Here is a 23,821-nt window from a genome sequence, read left to right on the forward strand (position 1 = left end):
TGTCTTGGTATTACACAAGTACATTATTACTGAGGATTAAGATTATCCTAAAGTAATAGTAATCTTGAAGGTAAAACCTTGGAGATAAAGCCGACCTTCAACTCCTAGAATAGACTTCCCGAATTAACATTCCTCACCACGACTATCCTAAAAGTACATGACTAGAACTACAAATGTCTATATGCACTACTTACATAATTATTGTGAATTTGAAATAATCTTATGAAAGTTCATAGTAGGTCTACAGATTCCGGAACAGCAAATACTATCAACTAATTTGGATCACCAATTCTGATACATTTATTGTATATTTATAGAACTGTATTATGATTAGGTATGATGCACATTCCTATGTTGTGAGCAGTTATTTGAACCAATGATATCCTTGAAAGTATTCCAACTTGTTATGTTCATGTGTCTGTGGCTTCCAATTTGAAGTCAATCTTGTTTGAAATGGTGAATAGAACTAGTTGTCATTGTTAGCTGAAATGTGCAAATTTGTATTCTGATATGCAGATACAATGGCGTGCCTTGGATGAGATAAATGCGGGAGTCTGTGATGGAATGACTTACGAGGAAATAAAGAAAAACATGCCTGAAGAATATGAGTATGCGTTGCGTGGGTTGCCACTTCATTCCTTTCTTAAAACTAGTATCAAATGTCTGATTTTTATTTTTTTATTTTTGTCTTCCATCTTGGATAATTTTTATTGACAGAGATAATTTCCTTGGGCAATAATTTGATGATATTTTTCTTGAGTCTTTCATTATCCATCAAATTAGACAAATTTAATTTCAACTAATTTCTTGCTCCATTAAACTTTTAAAGCTTAAAACCTCTTCGTGGTTTTTCATGCTAAGCTACTAAAGGATCCTAGCAAAAGCTTTTATAGTCCATTTCTAATTCTTGCAAGCGTTCCCTATCTTTTAATTAGGAAACCAATTTTTGGTACAGAATATATAGATTTTGTCAAGCATATGTAGCTGGTACATGTTGAAATTTGGGCAGCTATGAGATGAATTTCCCCATAGCCCTAATAGAAGCTCATCCTACCCCAAAACAAGAATCCAAAATGATCAAATAAAAATATTATCTTTAAATGTGTTTGTCACCCATATTATTATATGGCATGCCAAAATTATTCGGGAAAGCCTTCATCCAAATAATTTGCAAATGTATTTAAATAATATAAAGAACAAACTAGAAGGATCTCTTCCAAGTCGGCTTCATGTTGGCACGAAAAGGCACCTCATTTATTTATATAAATAAAACCTTATAGTTTATAGTTCATATATGGCTCTAATGCTCAAACAAAAAGGCTCGCATCTATATGTGAGGTTTGATACACTTATGTGATTTGTTCGTTCATTTGAAAGGTTCGTATAGTCATCCATGGCACACAAATGAATCACAGTGGCTGACTCATATTATTTCTGGTAACTCGCATTCTACTGTGGCTTATGTTGCTAATCTCGCATGTATTATTGTGGCTCACATTAACTTCTATGGCATGTATTCTATGTTCCCATGGCTCAGATCAATACTTTTGAGACTCGTGTTTATTCCTGTGACTCATACTCTATTCCTGTGTGGCTCACACTGAATATCAGAGGCTCGCATCTCTCTTTCAGTAGCCCGCACTTGATTCTTGTTGCTAACAATTCCATGTGGTTCATATTATTATATCTCTGTGGCTCCAATTCTATGTGGTTCATTCAATTATATCTCTGCGGATCCAATTCTATGTGGTTCATTTTATTATATCTCTGCGGCTCCAAATTATATGTGTGATTTTTGTGGCTTGCACTGCAACCGTGGCATGCATTGATATTCCTAATCTTTATATCTCTTATTATTTTTCTATGGCTCGTATTATGTGGCTTTAATACCAAACTCTGTGGCTTGCATTCAATATTATGTTTATGATAGAAACCCTTCATAGAGATACCTTTGGTTTTATATATGACAATGACTGTGATGTACTGTAAATGGTAGTAACCTCGGTGCCTTTGATATATGTGCCTTTGATCTTCATGATGGTGTAGTGCCCTGGACATATTACAGTGATCTATAAGACAGTGAGAAAGTGATCTTTGTCACTGTCATGATTTACATGACAGTGACATATGATAGTCATACCTGTGCTTGTGAGAATATCGACAGTGACTTGGAAGCATTTTATATGATAGTGATTGTTACGAATATAATTTATATTAAAATAAAATAAATATAAATGAATAAATAATAATAGTTAATTAATGATTAGTTAATGAAGAGGCATGTCTTAATGGACATGACCAATCATGAAGGGGCACCTGCCTTGGTATATAAGCGGGCCCTCATTGTAACATTCAATCATCTTGTACTTGTTACCACTCAAACTAGTAGGGTGTCCTAGAGGTGCACATGCTGGGTCAAGAGCAACAATGAAGCTAAAGCCCACTGTCACCATAGCTAAAGCTTCCTACCCTTTACAGACTTTCACCAATGGGAGGAGACCCAATATATAGAGAATCACTTATGAATGATAGATCGGCTAAAATGGGTGTGAAGTGATCTCGGGGACCCTTTCCTAGGGGAGGCTCAAGAATGGGACTTGCTTGCCTTTTAAGCAAGGTACAAGGCTTTCTAGGAGAAGGGGATGAGGATTTAAGGGCTAGGTTTGAGGAGTGTGAATTGTAAAGGAGCTTCCAAACCCTAGAATCCTTGTTGATCTTGGTTTCTCAGGTGGTTTTTGAAGAGTTGACTTTTCAAAGGTATAGGACCACACAAGACCAAGTGGACCCAGGTTAGGTCAAGAGGAAGGAGTTTAGCAACCAATGATAGACTTGACCTAAAAAAGTAGGAGAAGGGGATCAAAGAATTGATTTTTCAATTGATGGTGCAAAATGATCCCTATGAGGAACTAGCCTAGGGAAACTTAGGGCAAAAACAAATCTCGAGGCTAGGGCTTGGGATATCTCACGACCCGATTGTTTGAATTTCTCAAATTTGGAGGAGGCCTAAGAGAGACACCAGCGTAGTTGAGGCCAAGAGATCGAAGTTTTTCTATGGGTGGTTTATCAGGAAAGTGATGCCCTAGGAGCAATGTTGCACGAAGCGGGGACGAAACGGGGACGTTTTTTGGAAGCGGGGACACGGAAGCGTCATTTTCCAAAAATCTAGGAAGCGAAGCTTCTGTGGAAGCGTCTACTATATATATATATCTATATATCTTTATATTTATATTTATATTTGTTTGCATTTATACTCAAACAAACATCCCAAATACCAAATTAGTTGTAGAAGACATGAAAACATGCATATTTTTGCATAAATCAAGATAGATATGGCATCCATGATTCCATTGTAGTTACTGGTATGTACATCAATGACTAATTATTCGAACATCAACCATCTATATTCTAGCAATTACAAACATACATCAAATTTTTAAGCATATTATAAAACATAAAACATTTAAGCATATTATAAAACATAAAACATAGAGCATATTATGATTTATCTAGCAAGTGAGCAATTGTCAACATTTGTCATGTCCAAAATTCAAATAATAATGTTTACAAAATATGTCACTTGGTCACTGGCAAGACAAAAAGGTTCAAATTCACAAGCCTACAAGTCTAATGATTAATCTATGACAAAAGTAGTAAATTGTGAATATATCTACTAATCTCTCCTCCTTCCACCATGAAGAGAATGTGGCGGTGGGCCTCCACGTGGTGGCAATGAAGAAGATGGTGCCTGTGGAAGTTGTGGCACTGAAACTGATGAAGACAAACCCCCTGCTGTTGGTGTTGAACCATGGAACCTAGGAACCAAGGGACTAGATGGGGGTGGCATCTCAACACGATCATCATCATCCTGGAATCGCTCAAAAAATTCATACAAAAAAAATTAAAAGCATGAATTAAAGAAATGCTTTATAAGCAAAATTCATACCACGATGGACATACCTGGATAAGGGCATCCTCTAATTGCTCTAATTGCAACACTCCATCCTCCAAATTGGGCTCCTCTGGATTCCTGTCCCAAATCTTAAGGTCTTTATTAGTCTTTGCATCATCATAGTAATGGGACAACAATCACAAATTGTAATGAACATAAACCAAGCTCTCTGCTCAGTCTAAACTCAACCTGTTCCTTTTAACACTATGGATGAAAGAATAAGAGCTCCAACACCTCTCTACAGAAGAAGTGTTTACCACCTGTGATAGCACCCGCAATGCCAAAGTTTGTAGAAGTGGAGTAGCCCCTCCATGCATGTTCCACCACTCAAGAGAAGAAAAATTCTCTCGATCTCTAATTGCATGCATGCTCCCAAATGGACCAATGTTAAGCGTATAGCTGCTCAACTATCTCCGTACCATGGTAGCCTCCTCCTCATCAGGGACTAATTTACTCAATGCAATCATATATTTTTTGTGAACCTCTTGATCTTGGTGTGGTTTTCTCTTGCTCCCCCCCCCCCAGGTAATGCATGCAATGGAACATTTAGCATTTCCCATCAATTTTCCATCTCTGCACGAATATAATTGTACAAGGTGATATCTCTAGAATCAACAATGTCTTTAATCTGCCCCAACATGCTATCCATTTGCTCATACACCTCCCCAATTATTGGTCGATCTGAATTTCCAAACTTGATCATGTAATAGATTGGTTTGGTGAATTGCAAAACATATTTAACCTATGACCAAAAGTACATGTCACGAATAGTGTCCTTGGCTGCATTAGCACCATCTCTATCAGTGTTAATTTCATCCCATGTTTCAGCACACACCATATTAGTTAAAGCTTCTCTCACGTTCACTAGCCACCTAAATGTGAGGTAATAACTGGCAAATCTTGTCTTTGCAAGTTTAAGCAACTGCAACTTGGATTAAGTGCCATAGAAGTAGTTTACCCTTGTATGCCCTGTGATGAATTTAATGAGTTGCTTCCCTCTCCTGTAAAGCTCATTAATCCACCCACATTCTTTATGCTTCACAATATCACGCATCAAAAGGTTCAATGTGTGAACTAGGCACCGAGACCAAAAGATGTGTGGATGAGTACGCTCAATAATTTTTCCTGCTGCCTTACAATTTGCTGCATTATTTGTGATCACTTGAACCACATTATTTGAACCAACATCTTTGATTGATTGCAATAGGAGATCTGCAATGTTCTGGGAAGATGCACTAATGGAGGAGTCATGACATGTAATAAATACTGCACCACTAGCAGAAACACCAAGAACATTTATCAAATGTTGGTTTCTAATATTTGTCCACCCATCTGATACAATGGATACCCCACAATCTACCCACTCATTTGTAAAATGTGTCGAAGCTCTTTGAACCTTTGCTTTTTCTCTTTCTATTAATACTGTTCTAGCTTTCTCATAGTTGGGGGACTTGTATCCTTTTGGGGCTTCATTGATGGCCTTTACCATTTCATGCCAATAGGGAAAGTGAAGCACATTGAATGGTACACCGCAAGCACAGAGAAATCAGACTATGTTTCCATCCACATCATCCCTCCCAACAACATTAAGGAAATCCCCTATTGTTCTTTTACCTCCAGAGCTTCCAGAAGTACCATGAGGAGATGAGCTACCAAATCTAGAGGTTGCACTTGATTCTGTTAAGTTATGGTATGTTCTATGCTTATAATAGTTTACTTCTTTTCCTTATTATATTCCACAGATTAGCAATCACGTGTACATTTAGTAAAGTGCAGATAGAACATTAAACGATCAACTGAAAATAAGCCAAGACAAGAGACACAAGATGTGGCGGCGAGCCAGGGACAAACCCCACAATGTGTGGGGAAACCCTTTGATCAAATCTTCTTTTATCTTCAATAATTCAGCAGAGAGAAATAGTGCAATAAATCTTATTCATATCTGTAGTAGCAAATCCTAGATCAACAGCATCAGCGTTAGCGGCTTCATCATCAAACTAGGGCAGACGATATCTCACAAACCGACCGTCGGATCGGCTTGATTCCACCACCAAAAGTTGCGACTTCCAGAGGAGGCTCAAATGAACCTACAACACAGTTCAGATGAGGAGATCTTCTAGTCCACGCAGGTCAAACTTTACTTCTGTAGTTGCAGCTTCAGTTTTAGCAGCGTCTGGCTTCAAACTAGGGCAGTCGATATCTTGCAAACTGTCCGTCGGATTGACTTGATTCCACCACCAAAAGTTGCGGCTTTCAGAGGAGGTTCAGATGAACCTACAACGCAGTTCAGATGAGGAGATCTTCTAGTCCACGCAAGTCAATCTTTACTTTTGTAGTTGCAGATTCAATTTCAGCAGCTTCCAGCTTCAAACTAGGGCAGTCTATATCTTGCAAACTGTCCGTCAGATTGACTTGATTCCACCACCAAAAGTTGCGGCTTTCAGAGGAGATCTAGATGGACCTACAACGTAGTTCTAAGGAGGAGATCTGATGGTCAACGCTAGCCAAACTTTGGATCTGCAGTTGCAGCGTCAAGTTCAACAGCTTCGGTTTCACGTGTGTGAGAGAGAGACCCTTTTCTGCACAGTAGAGAAGAGACTCTTTTCTGCGCAGTAGAGAGAGAGAGATGTGATGAGATGAGTGAGTCCAAATGAGGAAAAGTCCTCCTGTATTTATACACAATGTTGGTGTTTCAATAGATGCGACTATTGGGCTTTTGAGCCTACATGTGTTGTAGGTCGGCTTGATAATAATTCCATAATCAAAATAAATTCATATCTCCATGAATACTTATCGGAATTGGATGATCTTTATATCAATCCTACACCTATCGACGAGAGGAATCTAATAAAAATATTATCAACGATGAATAAGATGACCCACATGAAGTTTTGCCCTAGTTGCCAATTTTAACACTCCCTCTCAACTAGGGAGAACTTCATCTGCAATCTGTCTATCGGTTGTTTCAACAGCTTCGATTTCACGTGTGTGAGAGAGAGACCCTTTTCTGCACAGTAGAGAAGAGACTCTTTTCTGCGCAGTAGAGAGAGAGAGAGATGTGATGAGATGAGTGAGTCCAAATGAGGAAAAGTCCTCCTGTATTTATACACAATGTTGGTGTTTGAATAGATGCGACTATTGGGCTTTTGAGCCTACATGGGTTGTAGGTCGGCTTGATAATAATTCCATAATCAAAATAAATTCATATCTCCATGAATACTTATCGGAATTGGATGATCTTTATATCAATCCTACACCTATCGACGAGAGGAATCTAATAAAAATATTATCAACGATGAATAAGATGACCCACATGAAGTTTTGCCCTAGTTTCCAATTTTAACACTCCCTCTCAACTAGGGAGAACTTCATCTGCAATCTGTCTATCGGTTGTTACTATTCATACATCAAATGCACTGCCCTGTATAACCTAACCCGTGCCCTGCTCTGCCTGTTCTGCTTTGTCTTGTTCTGCCCTGTACTGATCTGTATGGCTCTGCTCTATTATGCACTGCTCTGCTTTGTTCTATTCTGCTCTACTTTTGTCTGAATTATGAAGAATAAGAAATGATCGAGGATGTATCATACTGACTCAAAGTCAGTCTCAGAGTATGTACCACTGGTCCCAGACCAGTCTCAACCAGTGTTGTTAAAATCGCGATAAAATCGCGATTTTATCACTATCCCGCTTAAATCGCGATTTTTATCCCAAAAAATCGCGGGCTTTTTTTTATAACGATTTTTTCCGAAAAAATCGCGATTTTTATTGAAAAAAGCGCCGAGGCGCGGGGCAGCGGGCTTTAAGTTATGAAAATCGATTTTTTATTAGTCATTTCTGACTTTCGCCGCGCGGAGGAGGAGGAGACGCCTTGTGGAGGAGAGCTGAAGGGTTTGGGAGCGAATCCAAGTGGTTTTAGGAGAAATCCAAGACAAGATCACCAATTTGTCCATAAAAACGGTATGTAGATTAATTTTTTTTTGTTTTCCTTGTTATAAACTTTGTTTTTCATTGTTTTTGGTTGAGAAATTTCATATGGGCACCATTTGTTTTCAATGTTCATTGTTTTTAAAGATTTTTTTGTAATTTTTCATTGATTTGGGATGGGTAACTTGGTATGACTATGGGAACCAATTTTTTATTTTTTTTTTCATTTTTTTTAAACATTGTTTATGTTTTTTGATTTTCATTGTTTTTTGGCATTTGCCATTTGGTTGGGTAACTTGGGATTTTGTAAATTTGTAACTTGTAATTTTGTAAATGCTAAATTGTAATTTGTAATCCTAAATTCCTATTTCCTAATCCTTATTTTTCCATAGGTTTGCAAATTCAAAATTCAAAAACAAACATGCCAAGGAAATTGGATCCTTTCTGGGAATATGGTGAACCTAAAGCTCCGAATGATAGACAAAACTTGAATTGCAAGTTGTGTGGAAAGGAGATATTCGGGGGGGTGTACAGGTTGAAGTTCCACCTTGCACAAATCCCTGGACGTGATGTGGGGCCCTGTATAAATACAAATCCTGAAATTATCCAAAGAGCCATGAGAGCATTGGGAGAATTAGAGCACACTAGAGAGGCCAAAGAAGAACTCAAAAGGCAACTAAAAAGGTCAGCTAAAGGAAGTGGGCCAAGTGGCACTGGTTCTACTGCAGCGTCAGTCAATCCGGTAGCTGCATCATCATTTTTTGTTCCTCGAACCACACCTGGTTCACAACCAACTATCGGTTCAATGCTAAAAAGAACTGAAAAAGAACAAGATGATAGGTTGATGGCAAAATTTCTCCTCTGGAGTGATATTCCTTTCAGCATTGTAAGGAATAATCCATTTTTCCAACCTACTGTTGATGCTATTGCCAGTGTTGCCTCGGGGTACAAAATCCCTTCTCTTCATGATTTCAGAGGCCGGATTCTTCAAGAGGAAAATCGTGACTGCACCCAAAGATTGGAGGATTTTAGGGCATCATGGGCACAAACAGGATGCACTGTTATGTCAGATGGTTGGACTGACCAAAAAGGGAGAACCCTTATAAACTTCTTGGTTAGTTGTCCCAAGGGGACTATGTTTATCAAATCTATTGATGCAACTCATCAAATCAAAGATGCAAGAACTTTATGTGATTTGCTGGATGTGTTTATTTTGGAGGTGGGTGCAGAAAATGTTGTCCAAGTCATAACGGACAATGCTGCAAATTATGTTGCTGCTGGTAGAATGCTTATGGACAAGCATCCTACTTTATTTTGGACACCTTGTGCTGCCCATTGTATTGATTTGATGTTAGAGGACATAGGGAAAATTCCCTTTGTCAAAGATATTGTTGACTCATCAAAAAGCATCACAAAATTTATTTACAATCACACATCTGTGCTTAGCTTGATGAGAAAATGCACCAACAACAAAGAGTTGGTGCGCCCCGCCATTACACGGTTTGCGACGAGTTTCATATCTCTTCAATCCCTCTTGAATTCTATGTGGGATTTGAAGAGAATGTTTCTTTCAGAGGAGTGGCGTGCTTCGTCAATGAGCCGCAAACCAGGAGAGGCCGTGTGCAGACTAGTTTCATACCAGGAAGACTTCTGGGCGGGAGTGCAGGAGGTGTGCGCTGTTACTGAACCTTTGGTAAAGGTTCTTCGGTTGGTTGATGGTGAGAAGCCCGCAATGGGCTATTTGTATGAAGCCATGGACAGGGCCAAAGAAGCCATTCGGTCCTACTATGATGATAAGGGAGATGATGGGTTTCAGAGACAACTCCTTCTATGGGAAGTGATTGATGAGCGATGGAACAACACACTCCATCGTCCCATTCATGCTGCTGGGCTTTTCCTGAACCCTGCATTTTCTTATGCATGTGGGTTTGATTTTGATGCTGAGGTCGTGGAAGGATTATTAACCCGTGTCCAGAAGATGGCGAGATCTCCAGAACAACGTATAGAGATCTCTAGACAAATTGAGACATATAAGATGTCAGGTGGCACATTTGGCTTTGAGATGGCTGTCACTGATAGGACGATTAAAATGCCAGGTATTTTTTAGTTTGTACTTTGTAACTTTGTTTCAAATTTCATTGTCTCTTCAAATTCCATTTTTTTCTTATGTTTATTTAAAATTTTATTTGTAATTTTGTTGTAGACGCATGGTGGAAGATGTATGGTGGCAGAGTACCCCTTTTGCAAAAGCTTGCCGTACGCATCCTCAGCCAAACATGCAGCTCCTCAGGATGTGAGCGCAATTGGAGTGTATTTGAAAAAATACACAACAAGAAGCGCAATAGGTTAACACTTAAACATTTAAAATATTGCAAATTTCCAAATAAATTTTTGAATTCATTAAAGTTTTAAACAATATTTTTTTTATAATATTAATTATTAATTATTATTTCATGAACTTTGTACAGGTTGGAGTCCCATAGACTTAATGACATGGTCTATGTCTACTACAATCTTCGATTGTGGGTGAGACAACTAGAGAGGACACCTGATACGGAAGCCATCTCATTGGATGGGATTGACACCACTGCTGAATGGAGGGTTGAGACCGAGAGGCCTCTCATGGATCCCACTGATGATTGGTTAGTGCAGAATGAGGGGGAGGAGGAGGGGGAGGAGGAGGAGCAGGAGCAGGAGGAGGAGGAGGAGCAGGTGGAGGAGGAGGAGCAGGAGGAGGAGGTGACACCGCCTACCCGGGCTACCACTACCACCAGTAGAGGACGTGGTCTCCGTCTACCTCAGCCTCCTGTAGCTGCTACTACTAGTTCTTCAGCTTCTAGAGCACGTCAGACTCCACTGCCATTTCCACCAGCACAGGCACCAGCTTCTACATCTAGAGGGAAAGAGAAAGTTGTGCCATTTTCTCGCAAGAGGGGCAGAGGAAATCAATAGGATTAGACTTTCATTTTATTGTATATGACATTATGACATGATGAGATACATTATCATATTTTTTGTTGATATTTTGAGGCTGAGTTGGGACTCAGGACTTACTATTCAGGACATGATTCAATGTTATGTGTGATTTTAGCGCTAGAAATGATATTAAACATCTTATATATTAGTTTTTTTATCATATTTATGTGTCAATGTATTTATTTTATGTTGTAGATGGGTTTAGATATTAAAAAAATTGAAAAAAAATGAAAAAAAATGAATATTTTTGTGCCAAACGCTTTTTTCCCGCTTTTTTCCGCTTTTGCCGATTTTTTCCGCTTTATTCCCGGCGCCGATTTAATCCCGATCGCGCTTTTAACAACATTGGTCTCAACCAACGCGAAGTCAACGTCATAATGAGTACAACTCCACTGGTCCCAGACCAGTATCATCCTCCACTGACTCAAAGTCAGTCTCAGAGTGCGTACCACTGGTCCCAGACCAGTCTCAACTGACCTGAAGTCAAATTCATAGTAAGTACCACTCCTACCGCTGGTCCCAGGCCAGAATCGCAGTCTCAGAGAGTGTACCACTGGTCCCAGACCAGTCTCAACCGACCTGAAGTCAGCGTCATAGTATGTACCACTCTCACTGGTCCCAGACTAGTACTGCACTGACACGAAGTCAATCTCAGAGTATGTACCACTGGTCCTAGACCAGTCTCAACCGACCTGAAGTCAGTGTCATAGTATGGTACAACTCCTACCATTGGTCCCAGACCAGTATCATTGATCCCAGATCAATGGAGATCATCCTAGCGTAGGGAGTACGATAGATACAACGATGCGTCCATCGGTACTACTATGGTCCCTAACTTCATTTCCTTGCTCATTGATCAGATGAGAGGTACTTCCCATGAGTCCCAGACTGCACGGGTAGGATGCCTCGATAGGAGAACTAATCAATCTTGTCCTCACAGGAGAACACATCAATCCTGCTACAATCGCCATGGGGAACACATCAATCTAGGCCGCCATGGAGAACACATCAATCCAGGCCTCACAGGAGAACACATCAATCCTGCTACAATCACCATGGAGAACACATCAATCCAAGCTGCATAGAAGAACTAATCATCCTACTACACAGGAGAGCGAATCATCTTGTTCCACAAGAGAGTGAATCATCTTGTCCCACAAGAGAGCGAATCATCTTGTTCCCGTGCGCACCACCAGGGGAGGGTGAGTCAACCTTTGGTCGTATGTTGCTCTAGTAAGAACCGCAAGCCCTCAGAGTTCCCAGAGCTCAATGTATGCAACATGCAGGACCCTTGTACAAGGGTTTCTTGACGACTCCAAGTCGTTTGGGAAAATCACAGATTAGATCTTTCCTCAGGGCTTTGACCAGGTGTATTGACCTGTACATCATCTTAATGCGATGGAGCCTCCTTGCTCATCGATTTACCATATCCCAGATGATGTCTATCTGCTGGAGCAATCGACGAATATGGGATTCCTCAATAATCGAATCCCACCTCTGGTTGTTACAGAGAATCATAGTGGTATCCAATGTAAATCCAAACAGCTCACTGAAGAGATTTCGCAACCAGGCTGCCTCACAGGAGGCCATGCTAGCAGCAATATATTCTGGTTCGGCGGTGCTCAAAGCCACTGACTTCTACTTCCTGCTCATCCAGGATATCGAAACAAATCCCAAGGTGAAACAGCACCCGGAAGTGCTCTTACGGTCCACCACACTGCCTGCCCAATCAACATCAGTATATCCAAGTAGTTTCACATCTCTAGTAGTGTATCTTAACCCATTAGTAATTGTGCCACGAAGATATCTCAAAAGATTCTTGGCATCAATCCAGTGAGGCTCAACCAAATATGAGCTCACAATGCTAACTGCAAAACATATGTTTGGACGGAGGTTCACCAAGAACATCAATGCGAATGAGTTTATGAAACTGAGAGGCATTTCCCAAATCTGGTCCGACGTCACTACCTTATAACTTCTAAAAGTTAAGATCCTCGAGGTAGTCACAGGCTTGCAGTTCATCATACCGAATCTTTCCAATATCTTTACCACATATTTTCCTCGAGATAGGAAAATTTCCCTTGGCTTCTGCCACACTTCAAGTCCTTGGTCCTTCATTTCAAATTCAGAAGCCAACTCCCTCTTACATTTGTGAATGAGAGGGTATGCACCTGTTAGAAAGAGGTCATCCACATACAACACTAGTATGAGAGGCTTGTCATTTTCAACCTTTAAGTAAAGGTTAGGATCGGCTTCACTCCTAGTGAATCCCAGCTTCATCAAGTAGCTATCGATCCTCTCATACCATGCTTGGGGTGCTTGCTTCAACTCATAAAGAGCCTTCTTCAACCTGCATACATGATATTTTCGATCATTAATCTCAAATCCTTCGGGTTGCTCCACATAGACCTCTTCTTTGATCGAACTGTGCAAGAACGCAGTGTTGACATCCATCTGATGTAGGTTCCATCCTTGTGAAGCCACAATGGCTATGATCGAGCGAATGGTCGTATATCTGGCAACAGGTGCAAATATCACATCATAGTCTATACCTTCCTTCTGGGAGAAACCATGAGCAACAAAACGAGCCTTATACTTTTCCGTACTTTCATCTGCTGCATGCTTTATCTTGTAAAGCCATTTAGAAGTGACAATTGTCTTGTCCTGGGGTCTGGGAACTACTTCCCAAACATCATTCTCCATAATAGACTCATATTCTTTGGTCATAGCATCCTTCCATCCGTGATGCTTGACGACATCTGAGAATGATGAAGGCTTATTTTGTATGATCGTGCTCATGATGATCAGGTATCCTTGATACTTGTTAGGTTTCTTACTTTCATGGAAGGTTCCTTGGGGTGCAGCATGTCCTTCAGCATCATCAAGTATCCCCCTAAGCCATGAAGGCCTCTTCCTAAAGAGGAAGGCTCATGTGGATGAGGATCAATTGGATCCATGGGTTCTTCTACATCAGGCATTGATTCATCATCCTTTTCTTTCGGTTTCCTGGTGTCGGCTTCTTGAGAGCTCCTCAAAGTCGGAAGATTGTTCACCTTGCTGAGAGCCATATCTTCGTCAAAGGTGACATCATGACTAATTACTACTTCCCTTTGACCGGCTACATAGATTCTATAGCCTTTAGTATTTTCGCTATAGCCCATGAAAATTCCCTTCTTTCCAGATGCACCCAATTTATTTCTTTTCTCTTTCGGCACATGAAAATATACAGGGCTTCCAAAAATTCTAAAATGAGAAACATTAGTTTCTTACCGGTGAACTTTTCTTCAGGAGTCTTGGAACCTAATGCTTGATGACGACATCGATTTTGTACATATACGGCAGTGTTTGTAGTTTCAGCCCATAGAAACTTCAGAAGTCTTTGATCATGTAGCATGGCCCGAACAACTTCCATAATTGTGCAGTTCTTCCTTTCCGCCACACCATTCTGCTCTGGAGTATGTGGTGTAGTAGTCTCCCTCTTAATGCCAACCTTAGGTATGCCTGAGTGAACCAACTGTAATATATTGGAGGTCTTGCTTTGGCTTGAGGGGAATGGTCCCCTTTTGAGCTTTCTTTCGACACATCCTGGATATACACCTTCGTTCTCTACTCGAAATTTGGGCATCCCTGTCACCATTTGTCTTACACCAGGTAGAGCTTTATAATGAAGGTGGGCAAACCTTCGATGCCAAAGTTCAGACTGAAGAGATGTGTCATAAGATATGACACCTAGCGGACTTCCATCGACCTAATATAAGGCATCTTTAACATTATTTTTCCATATACGTACCTTGCCATCGCTGAAGGTTACCTTGTAGCCTTTGTCTTCCATTGCCGAGATCGACACCAGGTTCTTTTTGAGGTCAGGTGCATTTAATACATGTTGGAATTTCTAGCCTTCTTGAATGGTTGTCCTCTTCCTTGATTCCTAGCTCTCCTCTTAACTTTGCTATTGAATTTGACATTCCTTTGATTGCCATCAGAGGGATTTTGATCATTGTCACGGTGAGAGTCCTTTCTATCAGGGCATTCCCTTGCAAAGTGACCTACTTTATCGCAGATGTAACATCGTCCTTTTCTTCCATCCTTAGGTACAGCCTTTCCTTTTGATTTAGTCCCAGAATTATTTATTTTCTTAGCATGAGAAGAAAAGGCAGCAGGAGGACCTTTAGGCATGGGCATTTCTTGCTCTTTTACCCTTGTTTCTTCTTGAATGCATCTAGCCATTAATTCCTCGAAACCAGGAATTACATTTTTGTTCAGAAGAGTAGTCCTGAACACGTACCATTCAAATGGTAATCCTCCAAGAGTCGTGAGTGCCATTTCCCTGTCAGTAATAGCCTTCCCAATAGATAGGAGATCGTTCCTAATTTCGGTGATCCTTAAGAAGTATGCTTGCATACTCTCATCTTTACCTTTCTTAATTTCCTTCAGCTTATTTCTAAGAAACAACACTTGATTTGCATCATTTACTTTAAATAAACTCACTAGTCTATCATAGATTTCCTTGGAGGTGTTTAGGTTGGAGATGTAGGCCACCAAGTGCTTGTCGATAGAGTCCCGGATGATCTTCTTCACTTTAATTTCTCCCTTCTTCCATTTGTTCCTGGCAGGAGGAGGTGCATGTGATGGAAGCTCAACAATATTGCCTCTCACATGATCCAACACTCCTTGATCCTCAAGGGTTAGATCGATAGACATCTTCCATCCGTGATAGTCAGCTTTCTCATGGAGCTTGTCTTTGGCAGGAAAGAGTGTTGAGGACCCCATCGTTCTTTTAGGATAGCCTTGCCAATCTTCTCTTTGGTGATTGCTCTTGCTCTTGCTCGGGCTTTGTCTTCACCTCAACTCTGATACCATGTTAAGTTATGGTATGTTCAATGCTTATAATAGTTTACTTCTTTTCCTTATTATATTCCACAGATTAGCAATCACGTGTACATAAAATAAAGTGCAGATAGAACATTAAACGATCGACAAAAAACAAGCCAAGCCAAGAGACACAAGATGTGGTGGCTAGCTAGGGACAAACCCCACAATGTGTGGGGAAACCCTTTGATCAAATCTTCTTTTATCTTCAATAATTCAACAGAGAGAAATAGTACAATAAATCTAATTCATATCAGCAGTAGCAAACTCTAGATCAACAACATCAGCATTAGCGGCTTCATCATCAAACTAGGGCAGACGATATCTCATAAATCGACTGTTGGATCGGCTTGATTCCACCACCAAAAGTTGTGGCTTCCAGAGGAGGCTCAAATGAACCTACAACGCAGTGCAGATGAGGAGATCTTCTAGTCCACGCAGGTCAAACTTTATTTCTGCAGTTGCAGCGTTTGGCTTCAAACTAGGGCAGTCGATATCTTGCAAAGCGTCCATCGGATTGACTTGATTCCACCACCAAAATTTGCGGATTTCAGAGGAGGTTCAGATGAACCTACAACGCAGTTCAGATGAGGAGATATTCTAGTCCACGCAGGTCAATCTTTACTTCTGCAGTTGCAGCTTCAGTTTCAGCAGCTTCCGGCTTCAAACTAGGGCAGTCGATATCTTGCAAACTGTCCGTCGGATTGACTTGATTCCACCACCAGAAGTTGCGGCTTTCAGAGGAGATCTAGATGGACCTTCAGCGCAATTCTAAGGAGGAGATCTGATGGTCAACGCTGGTCAAACTTTGGATCTGCAGTTGCAGCTTCCGGCTTCACATGTGTGAGAGAGAGACCCTTTTCTGCATGGTAGAGAAGAGACTCTTTTCTGCACAGTAGAGAGAGAGAGATGTGATGAGATAAGTGAATCCAAATGAGGAAAAGTCCTCCTGTATTTCTACACAATGTTGGTGTTTGAATAGATGCGACTATTGGGCTTCTGAGCCTACGTGAGTTGTAGGTCGGCTTGATAATAATTCCATAATCAAAATAAATTCATATCTCCATGAATACTTATCGGAATCGGATGATCTTATATCAATCCTACACCTCTCGATGAGAGGAATCTAATAAAAATATTATCAACGATGAATAAAATGACCCACATGAAGTTTTGCCCTAGTTGCCAATTTTAACAGATTCAGAATGAGTTTTTTGTTTCTTGCTTTTTTGTTGTGCAGCCTCCTCTATTTGGATGGATTTTCTTCTTTGTTCCGTTGAAATGTTTGGGCAAATTTGTATCCCCACAACACCCTTTTTATCATCACTGTCCATCACCCCACAAAGATGCCTCCTCACACAGGTATATGAACCACTAAATGGTTTTCCTCCATGACAACCATGAGGGCACAAAAATTTGTAGCTTCCACCACCCTTTCCCCCTTCAAGTTTGGTCACATAGTTCCACAAGGGTGTTAATGCAGCTTTCCCCTCTAGTGTTTCAATTTTCCCTTCAGGTTCAACTTCATCCCCTTCCTCTTCAAACCCTTCCTCCTCATCATACATTGGGTCACTCATATTGGGACCACTGTCCTGTTGTGCTTCTTCCCTTTTATTCCTACTCCCCCTTGCCATCATTAAAACCAAAAGTGGAATGATACATAGAAGCCAAAAGAACACCATCTTGGAATATGGATATAGGTGGTGGACAACCTACAATTAAATGAGCAAGTAGAAACAATGGGAAAGAGTAGGAGAGGGAGGAGAAAAATACAAAAAAAAATGTCAAAAAAATAAGGGAGTTTGGGGTTTGCACTTACCTCTTTAGCTCTTGTAGATGGAAGTCCTCCAAGATCCTCCTTCTCCTTCTCCTAAAGTATATAAGGAGACTTGAGGGTCACTTGGAGAATACACCAGAGTGATCAATCATTCAATTCTCTAGAGCGGGGTTTGCTAAGAGAGATAGAATCAGTGATCAACAGCGAGGGAAAGTGAATACAGAAGCAGAGAGGCAGAGAGGGTACCGAGAGAATCAACGCAGAAGCCAGGAGAGAGAGGGATGCATAACCAACTAGGGCCCACATAGAGGCAGCCAAGAGCTGCACAGAGCCTCAGATAGCCAGCGTCGGTGACGCAGAGGCTCTAGAGGTTGACGCAGGGGTTATCGGGCTGATGTTGGGTTGACGCAGGGCCAAAAAGGGTTGACACAGTCCCTAGAGGTAGATGTTGGGGTTTTCATGGGGCAGATTGGAGCTGGGAGTTGCTAGAGTGTTTATCCGAGGTTTCAGCTGGAATATCTGCTTCCGAGTAGAGAGGTACTACTGCCAAGATTATTCTCTATTGGGTGAGCTGGTTTTGGCACCCAGATTGTATTCAGAAACTACATAATAATAAAACCCTCAGATAGTTGCACCGGTTTTCCCGCATTGGGTTTTTCCGGGGACATTGGTCCAAAAACAACGGTGTCACTTGTGTGCTTGTTTTGTTTCCTTCAGTTGATGATCTGTAATGTGTTGAGCATGTACTTGTATTTATTTTCAGTATTTACATGGTAAATAACTTGTTAATTAATTAGAACAAGTAGGCAGAAATAAATCAAAAATTACATGAAGGGTTTATAACACTTCGACATAGAAATTCCAACAAAATCAGACATTCCAGTGTTGGAGCAGACTTTTTGGAGGCAGAGGCATTCATCATTCCTATATCAGTTGTAATGTTCCTTTTTCTAGTGTTTCTTATGACATGGTTAGGATGGACTTTCAGAGCTGGAGGCAGACAGGTCACAGGTGCAGGTTGGTGTCATCAACGAGCCCAAGGGCTTTTGGAGGGGTTTTCAAGAGTTTGTATGAGGTCCAAGGCCATTTGCTTGGTATATTCCATTATCCTCACAGTGTGCATTCCGACGCATTCCAACAACTTTAAGAAAATAGAGTTATTACTGGGTCGAACTCAATGAATTACGCTTAAGGTGGCATTCTGAGAGGAATACTTGACAGAACACCTTAGTGTAATAGCTTGTTGGAACCAGAACGAGAAGATCTACATGATGGGATGGTTAGATGTGAGTTTCAGTGACCTGAGGAGACATGGTGGCCAATTTACCCTTTTCCCGCATTAAAAAGAATATTTTAATTAAAATAAAAGAGGGAAAAGTGCTCCATGATTAAAATAATAATAAAATAGGAGGTTCTAAAGGGGTTTATCAGATCTATAAAAGAGGAGGAGGAGGCCATTGGAGGACATATTGGATTTGTATTTTCTTTTGTGGAGAGGTTTGAGAACCTGATTCTCTACTTCAGCAATAGCCCCAGGATAGAAACCCTTGGGTGATTTAGAGAGATTAGGCGAGCACCCATCTCCCCTTGGTGAATTCATCCAGAATTCATAGGAGAGCTTAGCCATGGAAATTCAGTTTAGTTTTGGTGGAGGGTTAGGGCAGCATTAGAGCAAATTCTTGGGGCTAGTTCTATCTCATCTATATAAGTTGCTTTGACATGTAAAACCCCAATTTATATATTATAAATACAGCTGAGATTTCTTTATGCTCATTATCGTTATTTGTATTTTCTATGTTGTTAAATTTTACATGGGAATATTCTATTTATGAATGGAAATTTTATTTGAAGTATTTCTGAGTTAAAATTTTAAGAAAATCCCAAATTGTTCCATTTGGGACAATACAGTGGTATCAGAGCTGGTGTTCCTACCGGCCTGAGGGTTTTATTTGCAAACTGGTTTTGAGGATTACAAGTGTTGGAGTTGATATTTTGTTGGTTTTATTGCTATTTTTCATTGGCCAAGTTTAGTCTGTGGGGTCGGATATCATCTTCTTGCAGGAAGCCGAATTTCACATTCTAAAGGGAGCCAAATTGCGTCTTCTTAGGGCCAAGAGAAGCACAATTGTTGAGTCGGGCATACCAATAAAAACGAGACGGCCAAATTTTCCAGTGTTTGCACGTGGGGTTGTTTGATGGATCTATATGACATGCATGGTGGTGGTTGAATTTACGTCCATTATTGACACTGTGTGGGGTCAGGTCTGAGTCAATTGTTTGCAGGGCCATATTGGTTGAAGTTATAATCGTTGTTTCATAGCCTATCTACTGGACGTCACAGGGGAAGTACAACAAGCGAAGCAATGGATGAAAGAGAGTCACTGACATTGCTGATAGACAAATATAATTGTTCTCTGAGCCAGATCGGTTGATCATCAAAGATCTGTTACACCCCAGGCCAACTAGACAAAGTGACATTAATTGAGTCCATTCGCCATTTGATCATGAACAATCACCACGCAGAGGTTGGATCAAAGTTGCAGGAAGTCGCTTGATCGCTAGAGCAGACTTATCAAGTCTGAGATTGAATTATCAACAACAACAACAAAAAGGGTTGTATTCTATATCGGAACTGATTCGATCAAGCTTCAAAACTGGCAACTACAAGAAAATTGTGATTTGGCTGATGGTTTTTGTGGTGCGGGCCAAAAGGGACAACTCTGACGAATTGTCGGCTAAGTGGAGCCTCCAGGCATGCAACTTCGACCTGTGGTGCAGAGATTGTATCCATTACATGTCGAGCCATCGCCACACAAAATGAATCGTGGTAGGGATCCACGTAGTGGGGTCGCGTTAATTGACAGCAAAACTCCAGACGTATGCTAGATCGTGAATACCTGTTGCGAGAGGGTCACCCATGTTGGTCATTGGACAAAAATTTCATCGTTTGACGTTTGTCTATAACCCAAGCAACAATGGTATCATCAGAAGGTCAGATGTCGAGTCCCTCTTATCCTCTAAGCCGCATTCCCACAGACCGCTGCCAAATTCCTTATTTGTTTACGAATTCTTATTGCCACGTCAAATCGAGTTTGATATCACCCTGGATCGGGAGCTGAAATTTTGTTAAATTGGGAGGAATTTGTAATCGGGTTCCCATTGCCAAATTGAGTCAGTCTGGATTACGCCTAACTCTTAACATGTCGGGCGAAGCGTGATATTATCAGGAAAGGTTGAAATACATATTTCTAGCATCAAGGATCAAGCTTCCAGAGCGGATCTAGATTGAGATATGATCTACGAATTTCCTATAGTAGTTATAATCGTGCCGAGTCTCCAATAATACATTTTGGGAGATGGATTGGTATAATCAATCGGTCAAATTAATATTAGGCATAGCAGGGATGGAGACTCAGTGTGTGACAAGGATGTTGAACGTATTTTGAAATCACAGACCGGTTGTCAACTAAGATTGGAAGACAAATTTGTTAATTGCAAAAGACAGGGGTCGCTATACTTGAAGGCTAATTCTTCTAATTGGTGAACCGAATTTGCAGCAACCTGTGGATTGAATGTCTTGAGCGTTGGAATGAATGAAACAGAGTATCTTGCTTGTGTGCATAGTGATCCTTTAGTGTATAACCTTCGAATCGAAGTGTTACATATGGCAGATTTATTCATTGCTACCCATAGACACGATGACTGCAGCCAATGTGGAAGAAGTCGAAGTCGGGATTAATTCAGCAAGGGTCCAAAAGTTGAAAAACTCGGCAAAGTCAGGAGTTTTTTGAAAAAGTCGGCAAAAAGTCAGCAAAATTAAAAAAACACAAAATTATTCAATTTTTTAATTTTTTTTAACATCTAGAGTATCCACAACATCAAATAAATGCATTTCCACATAAACATGTAAAGAAAGCTAATATATAATATGTATATGAAGTCTAGTGCTACATCACATATCAAAATAGTGAATCAACTCCTAAATTTTGAGTCCTGTCTGAGTCTCAACTCTCAAGAGTCAAAATATCAACAAAAAATATAATAATTCTACATTGTGAGTCATCTAAAATTCATCAAGTAATCAGTCATCGAGATCCTCTTCCCCTTTTACGGGAATAGGGAATGGCTTTGCCTTTTCCTCTAGAGGAAGAAGACCCTGCCCCTGGGGATACAAAATCAAATGGACTCAATCGTCCTCTAAAAGCCGATGGAAGAGGTGGCCTCTGTGTTATGCTGCTGTTGCTACCCATCCTAGGTGGTGTCACCTCCTCCTCAGCATCCTCATCCAACTTTGCTACTGCCTCCTGACCTTGATGTTGCTCCGCTTCCTCCTCCTCTATCTCTGGCTCTCCCTCCTCTGCAACTGCTACATCCTCTAGATCCACACCCAACCAATTCGGAATCGAGTCCAAGATCGGCCTCTCAGTCTTGACTTTCCATGAAGAGGTGGTATCAATATTGTCCAATGAGATGGCTTCCACATCAGTAGGTTTCTGAAGCTGTCTCACCCACAATTGAAGATTGTAGTAGACGTAGACCATGCCATTGAGGCGTTGGGACTCCAATCTGTATTAGGGTCATAGATTGTAAATTAGTACTTAGAAAATTTAAATATTAAAATTAATCAAATGAATTCAAAAAATTTAATTTGAAATCCTTTTACCTGTTGCGCTTTTTGGAGTGTATTTTGTCAAATACACTCCAGTTGCACTCACACCCAGAGGAACTGCATGTTTGGCTGAGCACTCGAATGGCAAGCTTTTGGAGATGGGGTACTCTGGCACCATAGCTTGTCCACCAAGCATCTACAAGTTAAAAGAAAAATGAGAAACATAAAAAAACATTGAAATTCTAAACTTGAAAGTTTGAAACAAACTAAAGCTTACCTGGCATTTTGGTCGTCCTATTCTTAATAGCCATGTTAAAACCAAATGTGCCATCTCCCATCCTACAGACCTCCATTTCTTTAGAAATATCCTCACGTTCTTGCTCAGATGACACCATCCTCTCGACACAAGTGAAGAATCCATCCATCACCTCGGCATAAAATCTGAAACCACAAGCGTAAGACAACGTAGGGTTGAGGTAGACACCTGCAGCATGAATGGGGCGATGGAGGGTATTGTTCCATCGCTAATCAATCACTCTCCATAAGCACGAATGGTTTCTTTGGCCCTATCCATGGCCTCATACAAGTAGCCCATTGCGGGCTTGTCTCCATCAACCAACCGAAGAACCTTTACCAAAGGTTCTGAAATGGCACACACCTCCTCTTCTCCTGCCCAAAAGCTTTGATCATATGAAACTAGTCTGCATATGCCCTCTCCCTCCGGTTTGCGGCTAATAGATAAAGAACGCCAATCCGCTGAGAGAAACATGCTCTTCACCTCCCACATAGAATTCAACAGAGACTGAAGAGATATGAAACTAGGCCGCACCAACTCTTTGTTGTTGGTGAATCTTCTCATCAAGCTAAGCACAGATGAATGATTATATATAAATTTTGTTATGCTCTTGGATGATTCAACAATATCCCTCACAGTAGGAATCTTACCTATATCCTCCAACATCAAGTCAATGTAATGAGCAGCACAAGGTGTCCAAAACAAGTTAGGATACCTCTCCATAAGCATCTTGCCAGCTGCAACATAATTTGCAGTGTTGTCCGTTATGACTTGGACAACATTGCTTGGGCCTACTTCCTGAATGAAGAAGTCCAACGACTCACATAATGTACGTGCATCTTTAATGTGTGCAGATGCATCAACAGATTTCATAAGCATTGTCCCCTTGGGACAACTAACCAAGAAGTTAAGAAGGTTCCTACCCTTCTGGTTAGTCCAACCATCTGACATGATTGTGCATCCAGTGTGTTCCCATGATGCCCTAAACTCTGCCAATCTAGCATTGCAATCAGTCTTTTCATCTTGAAGAAGAGGCCCTCTCAATTCTGCAAAGGTGGGGGCTTTGTACCCCAGGCCAACGACAACAACAACATCAAACATAGGATGGTAGAATGGGTTTGTCTTGGCAATGTTGAAAGGAACATCACTCCATAGAAGACACCTACTGACCAACCTGTCAGCTTCTGCCTTTTCCTTTTTTTTCATTGATGATTTGATCCCAGGTTGTGAACCAGATGTTGTTCTAAGAACAAAAAAAGATGAGATAGAAGGATGAGTACCCATGGCTGAGGAAGGTGATGCTGCTGTAGAAGCACTGCCACTCTCAATTCCCCCCACTCTTGAGCCCCCTACAAGTTGGTTTCTTAGCGCTGCCCTGGTGTCTTTTCCGTCCTCTTTATCCATCAATGATTGAATGGCCC

At 40.8% G+C, this 23,821-nt stretch overlaps 1 protein-coding gene across 1 annotated transcript in view; it reads left to right on the top strand.

The window, feature by feature from the left end:
• The window catches only part of LOC149228493 (6-phosphofructo-2-kinase/fructose-2,6-bisphosphatase-like), a 149,665-nt gene that overhangs the window by 90,829 nt on the left and 35,015 nt on the right, over nt 1–23,821 (top strand). The window contains exon 6 of the mRNA XM_089380792.1: nt 517–608. Coding sequence (XP_089236918.1) covers nt 517–608 — 92 coding nt within the window. The remainder of the gene's footprint in view (nt 1–516; nt 609–23,821) is intronic.

The sequence above is a fragment of the Pinus tabuliformis genome, chromosome J (assembly GCF_031772625.1).
Source record: "Pinus tabuliformis cultivar Carrire ecotype Pingquan chromosome J, CPIR1, whole genome shotgun sequence".
Lineage (NCBI taxonomy): Eukaryota > Viridiplantae > Streptophyta > Pinopsida > Pinales > Pinaceae > Pinus > Pinus tabuliformis.